Source organism: Podarcis raffonei, chromosome Z (genome assembly GCF_027172205.1).
Source record: "Podarcis raffonei isolate rPodRaf1 chromosome Z, rPodRaf1.pri, whole genome shotgun sequence".
NCBI lineage: Eukaryota > Metazoa > Chordata > Lepidosauria > Squamata > Lacertidae > Podarcis > Podarcis raffonei.
Genome location: NC_070621.1, coordinates 28335060 through 28349198, shown reverse-complemented (window position 1 = coordinate 28349198; position 14139 = coordinate 28335060). Strand labels below are relative to the sequence as shown.

The window sequence follows — 14139 nt, the reverse complement described above, 5'->3', positions numbered from 1 at the left end:
TCCTCTTAAACTTTTGACCCTCCTGTGAACAGCATTCTGAGCAAAACATTCCCTTGAACTTTTAACATTTGTGTGAGTTGTTTTTTTAACCTTCTTATGCATGAGAGCCTTTAGAGCAAAACCATTCTATAACCCATTACTTGCATACAAAAACACAAACACAAAATGCTGAAAGCCCCATTCCTTCACAGGGGCATTTTAATACCTGCCTCTTATTGTTTCCACATCATACAAGCCTCCCAGCTTCCTTTAAAAGCATGTTCGGCATCCAATTTTGACATTCAGCACAAAGAACAATTCAGATCCATATCCTGTGTTAATTGCAGCACATAGGAAATGAATCCAAATGTTGCCTTTTTTGTTTTCAAAGGTAGAATGGTTGTTTTTTTCCTTCTTCCTATTAACCTTTGGTGCAACCTCGAATCTGTTTTGCACCTATCATGGTCTAACCTAATATTTTTTATTTAATTACATTCATATCCTGCTTATCTTTCATGATGGATCTTAGAGCGGTGTGTGTGGAGTCCTCAGGTGGCTGCCAATCCAGGCACTGATCTAATAAAGATATTATCCTATCCTTATTTTGGGATTTCTCCCTCTCTAGTACATCAGCACAACTAGCTATATTTTCTCCTTCAGTACAACAATGTTTAAGAACCAAGAAATCTAATTTACAGGCCAAGGTACATGAGAAACTGTTAGGTATTATGGATGATCTGTGGCTGTCGACACCAGTACATAAATTATAGTTGCCTGGAGTGGGCTGCTGTATAAAACCTTATGAGCTGCATATTTCAAATGTTACTCCCTTTTCGGAGGAAAATATTAGTAACCTTGCCTTCAGAGCATTAAACTACTTCTCTATAGTCACACAGAAACACACATATGTATTATAGACTCAAAGGTATATCATTCACTCACAGAACCACCATTATTTTCCAGCAAACTGAATCTAAGGCACATTGATGATAATTCCCTGTTTGAATAAGAACTGATGAGAATTTCCTGGCAGAAACTCCTGGTTGGATGAGGAATTACATCATACTATTCCCTGACAGAGAAGGAGTGATCAGCTGGTTCAGGAGGACCAGTGGTGCAAGCCATGGAGGGAGTGAACCTAGGCCTTGCCACCAGGCCTGAGCTAGTCAGCCAGCAGCCCCTTTGACCAGAGAACCAAAACAGGCCCCCAAGAGGCAGCACCTCTTGAACCAGATTCACCCTGAGGAAATGTCCCTTCTGTACCCCAGAGGCCTCATGCTGACTGTGCTGGCATTTGGAGTTAAAACGCTAACCAGAAGTTGAACTTAATACTTTGCATTCCTACTGAAGGGGCACGCTTAACTTGGATAGAATCACCATGAGACTCTGAGTTTAGGAAAATAAGAAAGCTACATTCATTCTGGAAAGTATATGCTGGCTAAGAAAGATCCTAGCTAAGGTGACGTTGCCTTGAGCCATGCTTGCTCTTGTACCTCAGTAAGCAGGACTGTAAAGACGTATCCTCTCCTAAGGTGAGGATGAAGAAGCAGGAAGCAGGTAATGAGGTCAAAAAGCCTATCAGTCTAGCACCTGAGGAAAGGTCACCACAGGTTAGGTCAGAAAGGACAGTTGAGGAAACTTGGGAGGTTCCTCCCTCTATCTACTTTTTCCTATGCAGGCACATCAGCCTCGAAGGAGAGTTGCACCCCAGTGCTTCCAATAGACTGTGACAGAGTGCAAGGCTCAAAGATAAAGGGCTACTCTTTAAAGTCACTCTACTTTTTGTGAAAGAGGGAGAGATCAAGATGTATAGAAGGGCTCAGTTGAACTCCAGACCTTGTCTGGAGGATAAGACTAATAGCCATAATGGCAGTATGTTGCCTCCAGGATAAAAAAGCAGCATTGCTTCTCAATACAGTTACTTTGGAACTACAGGAGATGGCTATTGCCCTCATGTCATGATGCTGAACCTTTCAAGAGACATCAGGGCTAGCCACTTTGGGAAACAGGATACTGGACTAGATCGGCCTTTGCTCTGATCCAGGAGAGTCTTTTCTGCTTAGACTTACCCAAGCTCATGCAACTGCAGCCTGATACTACTGCTTAAGCAAGCCACCTTCAGAGGTTTGTTGTGGCTCAAAGGATCCTGCTCATTTTTAGTTCAGCAACAGAACAAACTGGTTTAAATGTCTTTACTGACGTAAGGTACACAGAGCTATTTCTTAGATCAGGAAGATCTTTCTGTTCTTCTCTACTATGCTGGTTTCTGTCCACAGATTACCCCCTCCATGCCATTCTAAACAAACTGATACAGATCATGTACATCATTCAAGAGTCTCCCAAATGGCTCTTCCTTCACAAACTGCACCAGCTTAGCCCCACATATGAAGTGCCACTTTGCCTTTAGAAATTTCTCCCCAACTTAAGAACAACCAATGAAGAAGCCCAGATTTCAACTTTTTCACAGGCATATAAGTATTTGTACATCTAGCCCAGTGTTAAATATTGACTAGCTTTCCAGTGTCTCATCGGCCACCTGGATCTCCCCTCTCCCCAAATGGAGGTGTCAAGGATTGAACTTGGGACCTTCTGCATCCAAACTATGAACTTACCATTGAGCTACAGTTCCTTCCACAGCAGTCAGAGCCTATTCTGTTAGAGCCCCTGAATTCTTTGAGCAAGGGAATAGGAAGCTGCCTTTTACTGGGTCAGGCCATTAGTCCACCCAGCTTAGTATCATTGACATTGATTGCCAGAGGCTCTTCAGGGTTTCAGGCAAGACCTTCCTATCTGGAGATGCTGGAGACTGAAATGTTGTTCTACCACTAAGCTGTTATGGCTCTTCCATAAATTATGGTCCTATGCCTGAAAACACTCCAAAGACACACAGCCTTTCCTGCATGTAGCAAACTAGTGCATCAGCATACATCATCCTGTATGTGGTGTGCTCATTTACCACATGTGGGGAGTCCTTATGGCATGGTAAGTTTCATTTATATACAACTTTTTAGCCCAAAGGTTCCCAAAGCAGTGAACAAGATTAACACATATGAACTCAAAAGAAACATACAATAAAAGTACAAGATATACATCAATCAAAACAACATAAAATAGCATCAGAATTCAACCAAAAATACAGAAATATCATAGAATGTGACCATGGGCTCCTGAGATGATTCTACATGGGGCCATTTATCTTTCAAAAGGAAGTATCCTTCTTGGTCAGAGCTTCCCAAAAAAGCTTTAAAAGGACTGCAGCATTCTTCCTGTTGTTTTAAATGTAAACAAATGTAAACTATTTTTTATTAAGTTATTGGACATTTTTGCATACCAGCGCTATTTCATGACTGAAAACAGTATATATGTGTAAAAAACCTATGCAGCAAATCTAAAATATCTGTTTATGGCCTTATTTTAAGCGTGGAGAAGAGCAGGCAATATTCCCCAAAGAAGTTATAAAGGATCATTTAATTCCACACACACACACACCAACCATTCCTACCCGTGTAGTGGTTGAGTACCTTCAATTTGGAAAGCAGCTTTCAGTAGTAAAGAAAACACACAAAGCACTTACCTGCTCTCAAATGAGACATCTCCTCGGATTACATGAGTGCTTTCCTTGCCAATAAGAAACTTGATTCTATCATAAAAGAGCCTTGGAGGATGCTGAGAGAAAGGAGGCTGGCTCTGCTGAATGAGGTCAAGGGGATCAGGGGACCCTTGACAGAGCGGGCTTGAATAGCAATTGCTTTGCTGGCAGCAGTCAGGGTCTATACAGTCTGTCAAACCATCTGAAATGGATAATACAGGAAAAAATGTTGCAATACGGCAGCTAAAGGATCAACGGCTGGGAAGAATGCATTATTTATTTATTTACCTGCATTTACGATCTCTTCCTAGGAACATCTCAGAGAGACTTAACAATAGAAACACCATGGATATTATATATATATATATATATATATATATATATATATATATATATATGAATGAGACAATTTCAGCATTCCTCGCTTACCATCCATACGTCTATGCCCTACTTTTTCTCCACACAATGAAGTACCTGTGCAAGAAGGGGAAGGGTGAATCTCCAATGGGGGGGTGATAAAAGGCTAGGTGGTCCATAGTTGGAGATAAAACCCCGTGGACTGGTGGTAAGTAAAGAGCTAGGCAGGTGGGAGCCAGCTGAGGGGAGAGTTTAGACTGAAGTTGGTGGTGCAACAGCCAACAGAAGAATGGAGAATGAGCACTCACACTTTACATTGTGGGTGCCCTTTGAGGGATCGCGCGTGGTGCTACGGTTCCTAGGGAGCTTACTGGCAAACAGGGGCTGGCTTGCATCTCAGTGTTAATTTTTGGAGGTTCACACCCAGCCTCAGTAATCAAGTATTTTGCTGGGAGGTGGGGCCAGCCACATTTATAAATAGGGGTGGAGCCAACAATAGCCAGGCAGTCGGCTCTGGAGATTCACCCTCCCTACCCTCCCTTTGTTTAATGTTTCTTGTTTGCAGATTAACTTTTTCTTCCTGTTTGGAGGGCGCTGCTGCGGTCTTTGAGAGTTGCTGTTGAAGGAACGGGAAGAAATTTTCCTGCATTGGCAGGTTTTGTCTTCCCCATAGCAATTTGTCACAACTTGGGTGGTTTATGGACTTGGGTGGAATCCTTTAGTCTTTTCTTCCCTATATGGTGGGGGGGGAGAGAAGTGGTGACTCACCCCGCTGCAGCGGCGATTCCAGGGTCCCCTCTTAAAGGGGTTATATATATATGGGTGTCACTGGGCATACACCGAAAGGTCGTCAGTGAACTACCCTGCGTGCAGGGATATGGGCTTGGCTCCCTGCTACACTTATGTCTCACAGAGCACCCCCATATCCCATTTACGCTGATGAGCCCCAGTTCCCCCTGGCTGAGGGGCTGGGAGGTATACACGCCCAAGGCCTAAGCCAAGGTCTTCCTACATTCAGAAGTTTAATAAAATTTGGCCTAATTTTAATTCCATATCCCTGGGGGCTGGGGCTGTCGCCACCTGGTCACACAATGCAAGAAGGTAAATAAATGGAAAGCAGAGTAGCGAGGTAAGGAAAGCAAGGTGCGGCACCTCCTATTCAATATGAAATGAGGAAGAGAGAAGAAAAAAGGAGATACATGTTGGACTGCTGTGCAAGATCAGTAAGCAGAAGAATTAAGGACAGAGATAAGCAGCTTACAATGTGAGATAGGAAGATCAGAAAATAATACTGTGCAATAATCTATATGTGAAAGAATGATAAGCTGAGTTAGTTTTATCTACATCAGTAAGGAAAAAAACAATGGAGAAGGAAGGAAGGAAAATAAAAGTAGGAAAGCTAGGTTCAAGTTTGGCTAGAGTATTTGGGATGGAATGGCAGCAAGTTCCTATATATTTTTTGCTCTGTGTTGTAAAGGTAAAGGTAAGGTAAAGGACCCCTGGACGGTTAAGTCCAGTCAAAGGCAACTATCGGGTGCAGTGCTCATCTTGCTTTTCAGGCCAAGGGAGCCGGTGCTTGTCCACAGACAGCTTTCCGTGGCCAGCATGACTAAACCACTTCTGGTGCAACAGGACACCGTGACGAGTGTCAGAGCACACAGAAACGCCATTTACCTTCCCGCCATAGCAGTACCTATTAATCTACTTGCACTGGTATGCTTTCAAACCACTTAGTTGGCAGAAGCTGGGACAGAGCAATGGGAGATCACCCCGTTGCATGGATTCGAACCACCAATCTTCCGATCGGCAAGCCCAAGTGGCTCAGTGGTTTAAACCACAGCGCCAACAGCGTCCTGTGTTGTATACACAATAAACAACTAATATACAACACAGTGCTATTTTTCTAATAAAAGAGGTGCCTGAACTCTCCATGAACACCTCTCTTGTTCTCTTATAATGGCAATGCACCCACCTGAGAGGTGCGGGAACTGAGTTCCAGCTGAAAAAAAGCCCTGCTGCCATCTTATAAAATACCAGGACAGTTTACAGCAACATATGATAAAACAATAAAATACAAAACAACATTAAAAAACCTTGCAAAACATTTGTTTAAAAATGGTTAAACAAAAGTTATTCAAAACTGCTGTGTAGGCCTGTTGGCATAAAAAAATCTTGAAGAGACACTTAAAAGTCAAAAGTGAAGATGTCTGATGTATCTCTGCTTAAAGAATATTCCCCAGCATGGAGATGGGCAACACTAAATGCCTAACTTTTGGTTGAGGGAAGTTGGGCCTTTGTGGCATGATGGGCAACTAACATTGCTTCTCTGGATTATCTCAGCTAGAATATAAGGGCTCAGGCAGTCTGTAAAGGATCCAAGTGGTTCAGGGCTTTGTATGTTAACATAAGAGTGTTCTACCTGGCCTGGTGGCAGATGAGCAGCCAATGGAGATGTTTTAGCAGAGGTGTCACATCAGCTGCACCAGCTGGAGTTTCAGGGCCAAGGGCAGCCTCACACTGCAGTAATCTAGTCTCAAGGTTACCAGTGCTTGGACTCTAGTAGTCAGATCCTCCTGATCCAGATATGGTGCACAAAATGAAGTCACAGAGGGCACTTTGGCCTCTAACAGCATAGATGTGTCCACAAGCTACATACTTGCTAGGATTGTACCCTTTGTTAGTCCAACCCACTGACATTAACGGACACTGCTTTTAGGATGCTTCCTATAATATTTTATAGTACAGATATGTTTGCCAATCAGGGCTCCTCCAGAAGGAAAGGCAGGATATAAAAGCAATACATAACAACATTAAAATTGTTTCAACTTCTGCTGCTGGGATTGTTTTTTGATGCCTTGGTTTTGGAGATCTTATTTTGTATGCAAAAACACCAATAAAAACTACCATTGTCTGTTGCTCTTTTTAAAGGGGGGGACTTAGCAAGATGGGGGTCAAAGGAGGGCTGCAATTGTGGATTGCAGGATGGCAAGATTGGGGCCTGGATCAAATTTGGAACACTTCCGCTTTTACTCAATACCAGCTGCACAGCCTAAGTAAGAATGTCTGGTAATCAGAGTGAATATCTGCTTGGAGGCTTGGACACATCTCTGTAGAGCCACAGCATGCTCTATGCTCTACAGAAAGCTTAGAAGTGATGTGATCCTCACCCAGACTGCTTGCAATCTGCAGTCTTGTTGGTTCTGGTTTTAGGTAGTGCCATTATTCTGGAGCCTGAGGCTCTAATGTGAGAATGTCACACTCAAAGATTTCAGCATAGGCTTTCCAGGCAGTTTATATGGAACCATCCCTGCTGCTTTTTGAACAATAGCTGGACATACAAAAGCATGTGTGTGTGTGAACCTTTTCAGCAAATCTGAAATATCATCTTAGATCATCTTTTGCCAGCCTGGTGCCCTCCAGATATTTTAGGCCACTCCCAGTCAGGAAACTTGTGGCTGCTGTGCCAAAGGAGCAAAGTGGGAGAGGCAAACAGGAATAAAATGAAAGAAGTAGTAAAATGTGGCAATTTCTCAGATAAGTCAGAAATTTTTGCCACGGCGGGCATCAGCTGAACACGGCTGCTATCATTAAGTCTTGCCAGCATAGCACAGATGTACGCCACAAGCTCAAATCAGCACTCCACAGCTGTGCATCTGTTGCACTGTTTCAGATTGAGAGAGGTGCCTTTAATGTTATGTGCATATTTGAAGATGAAGAGTTTGGAGGTGGGACGAAATGGTTGGGAGGAGACATTATTATCCCACTTCAGAGAATCATGTCTGAATTGTGCACTCTGCAGTGTGGTCCTTCACTTTGTTTATTTGCCAGTTTAAATATTCATGTGATAAACTTGCTTTTAGCCCCAAATAGGCTCACAAATAACAGAAAATTAAAAGAGTGAAATTAGTTTAAAAACGAGCAAGCAACAAGCTTGCTAGTCAAAACAGGATCAGTACTAAAAACTTAAATGGTAAGTTACTTTTGATAACAGATGGCCCTCGGCGGGGTGGGAAGTAAGACACCAAAAAGGCAATAAAAGGTAAAGGTAAAGGGACCCCTGACCATTAGGTCCAGTCGTGGCCGACTCTGGGGTTGCAGCGCTCATCTTGCTTTATTGGCCGAGGGAGCCGGCGTACAGCTTCCGGGTCATGTGGCCAGCATGACTAAGCTGCTTCTGGCGAACCAGAGCAGCACACGGAAACGCCGTTTACCTTCCCACCGGAGCGGTACCTATTTATCTACTTGCACTTTGACATGCTTTTGAACTGCTAGGTTGGCAGGAGCAGGGACCCAGCAACGGGAGCTCACCCCGTCGCAGGGATTCAAACATCCGACCTTCTGATCGGCAGGTCCTAAGCTCTGTGTTTAACCCACAGCGCCACCTGTATCCCTCAAAAAGGCAATACATAGGATCTAACTGTACAATACTTGGGCGTCATAAAGCATGCCTGTACCTCCATCATTATCGATGCTGTCTCCACACATCATTTCCATGACAACATTGCATCCCATTCCGCTCCAGCCCACCTGGCAGACACAGTGCCATCCATTCTGATCAAGGGTGCATCTTCCATTTCCATAACACAGACCTGGGCAACCATCTAGGAAGAGAACAATTAAACAAAACTTTATGTATTATCATTGTCCATGATAATTTTTATCAATCAATCAATTTTATTATCAATGTGACATATTACCACTCTCCTTGCTATACAACCATTCTGTCATAGCTGAATACTGTTTGTGCAAATGGTCAACAGAGATGATTTTCAGCTGAAGAAAAAGTTGTTTTAGAGCTTCTTGAATGGACGCTTGAAACAAGCACTTAGTAAGGGTGGGTGAATCTCTATTTTAGACAGATTCTCCCAGTTTCTCATTTTCCCAATCTTAAGTTCAGTCCTTCACATTACCTCATCAGTTTCTGGCTATATATATATATATATATATATACACATACATATTTTATACATATACGGTCCTCTTGAAAATTCATCTGCATTATGGAGCAAATTTCTCCTTTCAGTCTAGTATATACATTTTTTCACAAGCAAGTTTTCCCTATTACAACACATTTTGTATGTTATTTTCACTATATACAACACTTTTTATATACATTTTTGTACACATTGCCTGGTTGGATAACTACCCTGTAAAATTTGGAGAAGTCCGCATTTTAAAGGATGGTTGTGTTTCAAATCTTATACTGTTTTGAAAAATGTGAGTTAGGTAGGTTTAAATGTGAACTGCATCAAATTTCTCCTGTATCCCTAATAACATGCAGCCTGATTCTATGCAGGTTTATCCCATAGTGAGTCCCACTGTACTAAATGAAGCTTGCTCCAAAATAAGTGTGCTCTGACCAGCTTATGGATCACACCCTGGACCACATGTAGGGATGAAGAACAGTTTTGTCTGGTTTACATTTTTAGGCAAACTAACTTGATTCTCACCTCCTGGACTAATGCATGGAAAGGAACATAATCTTTGGATTTCGCACTTCTCTGACTTTGCAATACAGCTCTCAGCATTATAGGATAAAAATATTTAGAAATGCATACACTGAGCAAAAATATTATATAAATATGTATTTTCTTATGAAGTACATATATTAAAGTATTTAAATACAAATTCATGTACGGATTTTCATACAGATTTAAAAAACAAAACATGAAGATTAATATGGAAATAAGACTGAAAGGACTAATGAATAAACATTTGTGAAATTAACACAGACTGGAATAGACCGATCCATTATATTAAAAAAAATCTGCAGAGAATAACTGCTTTTACTCAACAGCTTATCAAAATTCAAACTTGGTTCAGTGAATTAAATATAACCCTGTGGTTTAGTACACTTAAGAACCCCAGTTCACTCATGATTGGCTTAACCCTCTCAGGTATCTTTTTATATTTATACCTATACCTATAATCTCCTTAGTATATTGATTGCACAAACTAACAAACTGAAACATCATATTCTACTTGCATTTTAGATGGTTTGTAACCCTTGTCTTTTGTAACATTCTTTTGGAATTCTCTATTTTTAAGTGGGGTGCAGAAACCTCAGGCCCAGGGGGTAAATGTGGCCAACTAGGTCTCTGTTTGGCCTGCAGGGCTCTCTCCACACCACACACCCTCCCCAGCCACAGCTGCACTCTCTCTCTTTCTCCACACACACACACGTCATGCTGCACAGACTCCTATAGCATGTTGCCTTATTAATATGTCAGTGAACTCTGATAATGCCTTTTGCTTTCCTGGGTAGAAGAGAGGAGGGGATGTTCAGAAACTAGCATACTGTACAAAACTAAAATTTGCATTTGTTGCTCTGCCTCTTTTGTCTCTGGCTCTACCCACCATTGGCAGAAAGGAATCATAGAACTGTAGAGTTGGAAGGGACCACAAGAGTCATCAAGTCCCAACCCAATGCTTTTTTTCTAGAAAAATAGGTGCTGGTCCTCACCATAAAGTTGTTACAGTAAGTGCCACACTTTTTAACAACAACAACAAGGTACCGGTACTACATACCCCTGAGTACCTCCTTAAAAAAAGCATTGTCCCAACTCATGCAATGTATGAATATTTTGCTCAATGTTGGGTTCAAAACCACGTGCCTCAGAATAGGAGTCTCCTGCTCTGCTGAGTTATCCCAGCACATACTTATGCAGCCCTCATGCTGAAAAAGCTTCTCTGTCCCTGCTTTTAAGTATGCCAAAAGAACTGCAATCTTGCAGTCCAGTCCTTTGTGTGTTTACACTGAAGTAAGTCCCGCTATGTTCAATGAGGTGTGAGCATGTTTTAAGACTGCAGCCTTAATACCCATAAATGGTTTGGATTCACTCTCTTTCTATGACATGCTCATCACAGCTTGAGTTTCAGCCAGCAGATGTGTTCAACAGAGCTTGCCTGCAGCATTCTGAAGCTGCTTAATTATGTTCTATTGATTGGTGAGCCTGAGTATTGGCAATAAGCTCTGAGCCAGCAGCTGTGTCTGGGGGCGGGCGGGGGCACACCAAGTTCTCAGCATTCATACTGCACTCCTAACATCCCTTAGCAAGGCAGACAGAATTATCTGTAGCTGTAGAAATTCAAACAACTGGCTAAAGAAGAACTCTGTCAAATAAGAATCAATAGGTCCACCACAAGACTCCTGCCAGAAGACTATGAAACTATGAAATTAGAGACTAGCAATGGCATGGGTGTGGGGAAGGCAAATATCAAAAAGGCTGTCTTCATCCCTACCAAGCTTCTTGAATACTAAGATCAGCAGAAGGGGCTTTCTTGGTACTTAGGTCACCCACATAAGTGTGTGGGAATGTCCTTCAAGAGATAACTTTCTCTCTGACAGCTGGGGATGCAAGAAGACAGTGATTTCCATTCCAATGTTCACTTGTCACCATCAACAGTTTCTATTCTGCTACGGTTCACTTTCCAACAAATACTGTCATTTGTCTTGCACTATTTAACTATTTATGTAACTTACATTCATTTCAGTGTAAACGTCAAAGCAATGTGGAAAAAAGACATTCACAACACACTGTAAAACAATGATATGAACAAATGCAAATTGCATTCACTTAACTGATTTCTGTTCCTGACCACAGACAAACATGTGAACTGCAGCAATTTCTGCCACCTTTTCTGTTTTGTTAGAAGTCACCAACATCCATAGAGGCAGCCCTTAAGCTGTATAAGTCCTTCTCCACCGATGTGCCTGTTTCACCTTCATTGTACAGCACTTGCCGTAAACTGAATTTACTTCTTTATCCTGGCCTTTGTCAATTAAGATCTTTTGTTTTGTGGTACCCACCTTTTATTGGATCTATACTGCTGTGTTCCATATGGAATGATTGACTTATTTTTATTATTGTTAGCAGTTTTATGTTTTATAACTTTATACTCCTTTGCTGTAAGTCACCCTGGGACCTTATATGGTGAAGGGGGGGGGAGTAAGCTTATAAATAAAAAGAAATGAGTGGGGAATGGAGCCATTGACATTTTTTGAATCACATGCTTTTAACTATCCTAAACCTTGCCCCTTCAACAGAGCTATACCTCAGGCTTTGCAGACTTGAGTCACAGGGAGACCCAGGCAAAAGAAGGAGGCGGACTACAAACATATGTTTCCCTCAAATGGTTTGCATTTTCTCCTTTCCTCCCCCAAGCTCGCTCCTTAACAGCTTCCCTCCAACAAGTCACGAGCATAACATAGAAGAAAACAGAACCAGCATTTGTGTACCTAAATGAAAATACATAAACCTTTCAGTATTAATTTGCCATCTGTTGATTAAGATGAAGTGCCTCCACTTACTGAAAATAGGTCGTTTTGCTACCTTTGTGAATGGAAGATATCATTAATCTCATCTTGTTATCTCAATGACCATTAAAAAAAAGGTTTCCAGCGGTAACATCGTGTGAAATAAATACTGCAGTTATTTTTAATAGTTATTGTTCTCTATCCAGGAGTGTTTCATCGTCTTTTGCAACATGGACTGTTCTAATGAACTGAATAGCAAAATATGATGGCTTTGATCCAACTATATATGTGGCATAGCAGCTGGCCGCTACGTGTGTAGTCCCATCTACTTGGAATCAGTACTGAGCTGCAGCATGGCCTTGGTGACATGCTGGAGTTAAATAAGGTTGATGCCTCCAACCCCTTAAGTATGAATGTCACTTAGTTTTTTTTGTGGATGTTTGGAAGCATCAAAGACACAGTGGATGCAAGTTGTAATAAAATGCGGGATGGAATTATCTGCAAATCCTGATGTCGATCTTAACCACATGAATTTTTCTAATCCCTGCCTTGCTTCTTAATCTCTGCAAGAAGCAGTACCCTTTTGCTTAATATATATATATACAAAATTAAAGTATAGTATATGCATCAATATATGCATTATTGTACAAATGATTTTACATACATAGAATCATAGAATCATAGAATCATAGAGTTGGAAGAGACCACAAGGGCCATCGAGTCCAACCCCCTGCCAAGCAGGAAACACCATCAGAGCACTCCTGACATATGGTTGTCAAGCCTCTGCTTAAAGACCTCCAAAGAAGGAGACTCCACCACACTCCTTGGCAGCAAATTCCACTGTCAAACAGCTCTTACTGTCAGGAAGTTCTTCCTAATGTTTAGGTGGAATCTTCTTTCCTGCAGTTTGGATCCATTGCTCCGTGTCCGCTTCTCTGGAGCAGCAGAAAACAACCTTTCTCCCTCCTCTATGTGACATCCTTTTATATATTTGAACATGGCTATCATATCACCCCTAGCTCCCTTAGCCGTTCCTCATAAGGCATCGTTTCCAGGCCTTTGACCATTTTGGCTGCCCTCCTCTGGACACGTTCCAGTTTGTCAGTGTCCTTCTTGAACTGTGGTGCCCAGAACTGGACACAGTACTCCAGGTGAGGTCTGACCAGAGCAGAATACAGTGGCACTATTACTTCCCTTGATCTAGATGCTATACTCCTATTACTTGCCTTGCCCCGGCAAATTACTTGCCTTGCCCCGGGTGCTGACAACCCACGCTACGCCACTGGGTGGGGCTTACCTACCCACCCACCCCAATATTTTATTCAAGTTGGCACCCCTGCATGCGGACATAAAAAGATGCTACATGCTATATGCTTATACATTCCGAGTTTCCTAAGCTAGCATTTCAAACATGTACATGCAAACATGTATATAATTGTATAATGATATGTATGTTTTAATTTGTTTCTAAAATTGTGCCGTGGAAATATAGTACAGCATGGAGTTGGCCTCTTTTATACATATTCTGCATGTAACATACACATATAAGTTTACATGTAATTAGCTACGCCTGGTATAAGGTAGCCTCTCAATGCCCCCAACACAATGTCCCCACATTCTACTCATGAAATGACTGAGCGCATGAAGGTGGAGCGGGATCATGCCTCCTTGCTCGATCCATGAAGTTTCCATATCTACTGGCATCCAAGTCCTACAGGCATCTCCTTATCTCTGTTCTGCATTCAATCCAGAGAAGTGAGATCCTTCTCTCCCTCACCAGTCAGGCTTTCTCTGGTTGTTGAAAAGTCCCCCCCACCTCCAGCAACTGCTCAGTGCTTTGATTTAATATTTTGCTGCACTTTGCATTTTTTTCATTTCTTTAAATTTTACCTTGTGTTTTTATAGTTGCATTCTTTCCTGCAAAGTGCTTAGAGATTTTTCTTGCAAGGCGTTTAAG

The 14139-nt window shown here is 41.9% G+C and overlaps 1 protein-coding gene across 8 annotated transcripts in view; it reads right to left on the bottom strand.

Moving 5' to 3' along the window:
• TENM1 (teneurin transmembrane protein 1) overlaps positions 1-14139 on the bottom strand; it is a 408277-nt gene that overhangs the window by 132063 nt on the left and 262075 nt on the right. For all 8 annotated transcript variants that reach the window (XM_053373197.1, XM_053373202.1, XM_053373199.1 and 5 more), the window contains 2 exons: positions 8380-8526; positions 3554-3770 (listed from right to left, as the gene is read on the bottom strand). In XM_053373197.1, coding sequence (XP_053229172.1) covers positions 3554-3770; positions 8380-8526 — 364 coding nt within the window. The remainder of the gene's footprint in view (positions 1-3553; positions 3771-8379; positions 8527-14139) is intronic.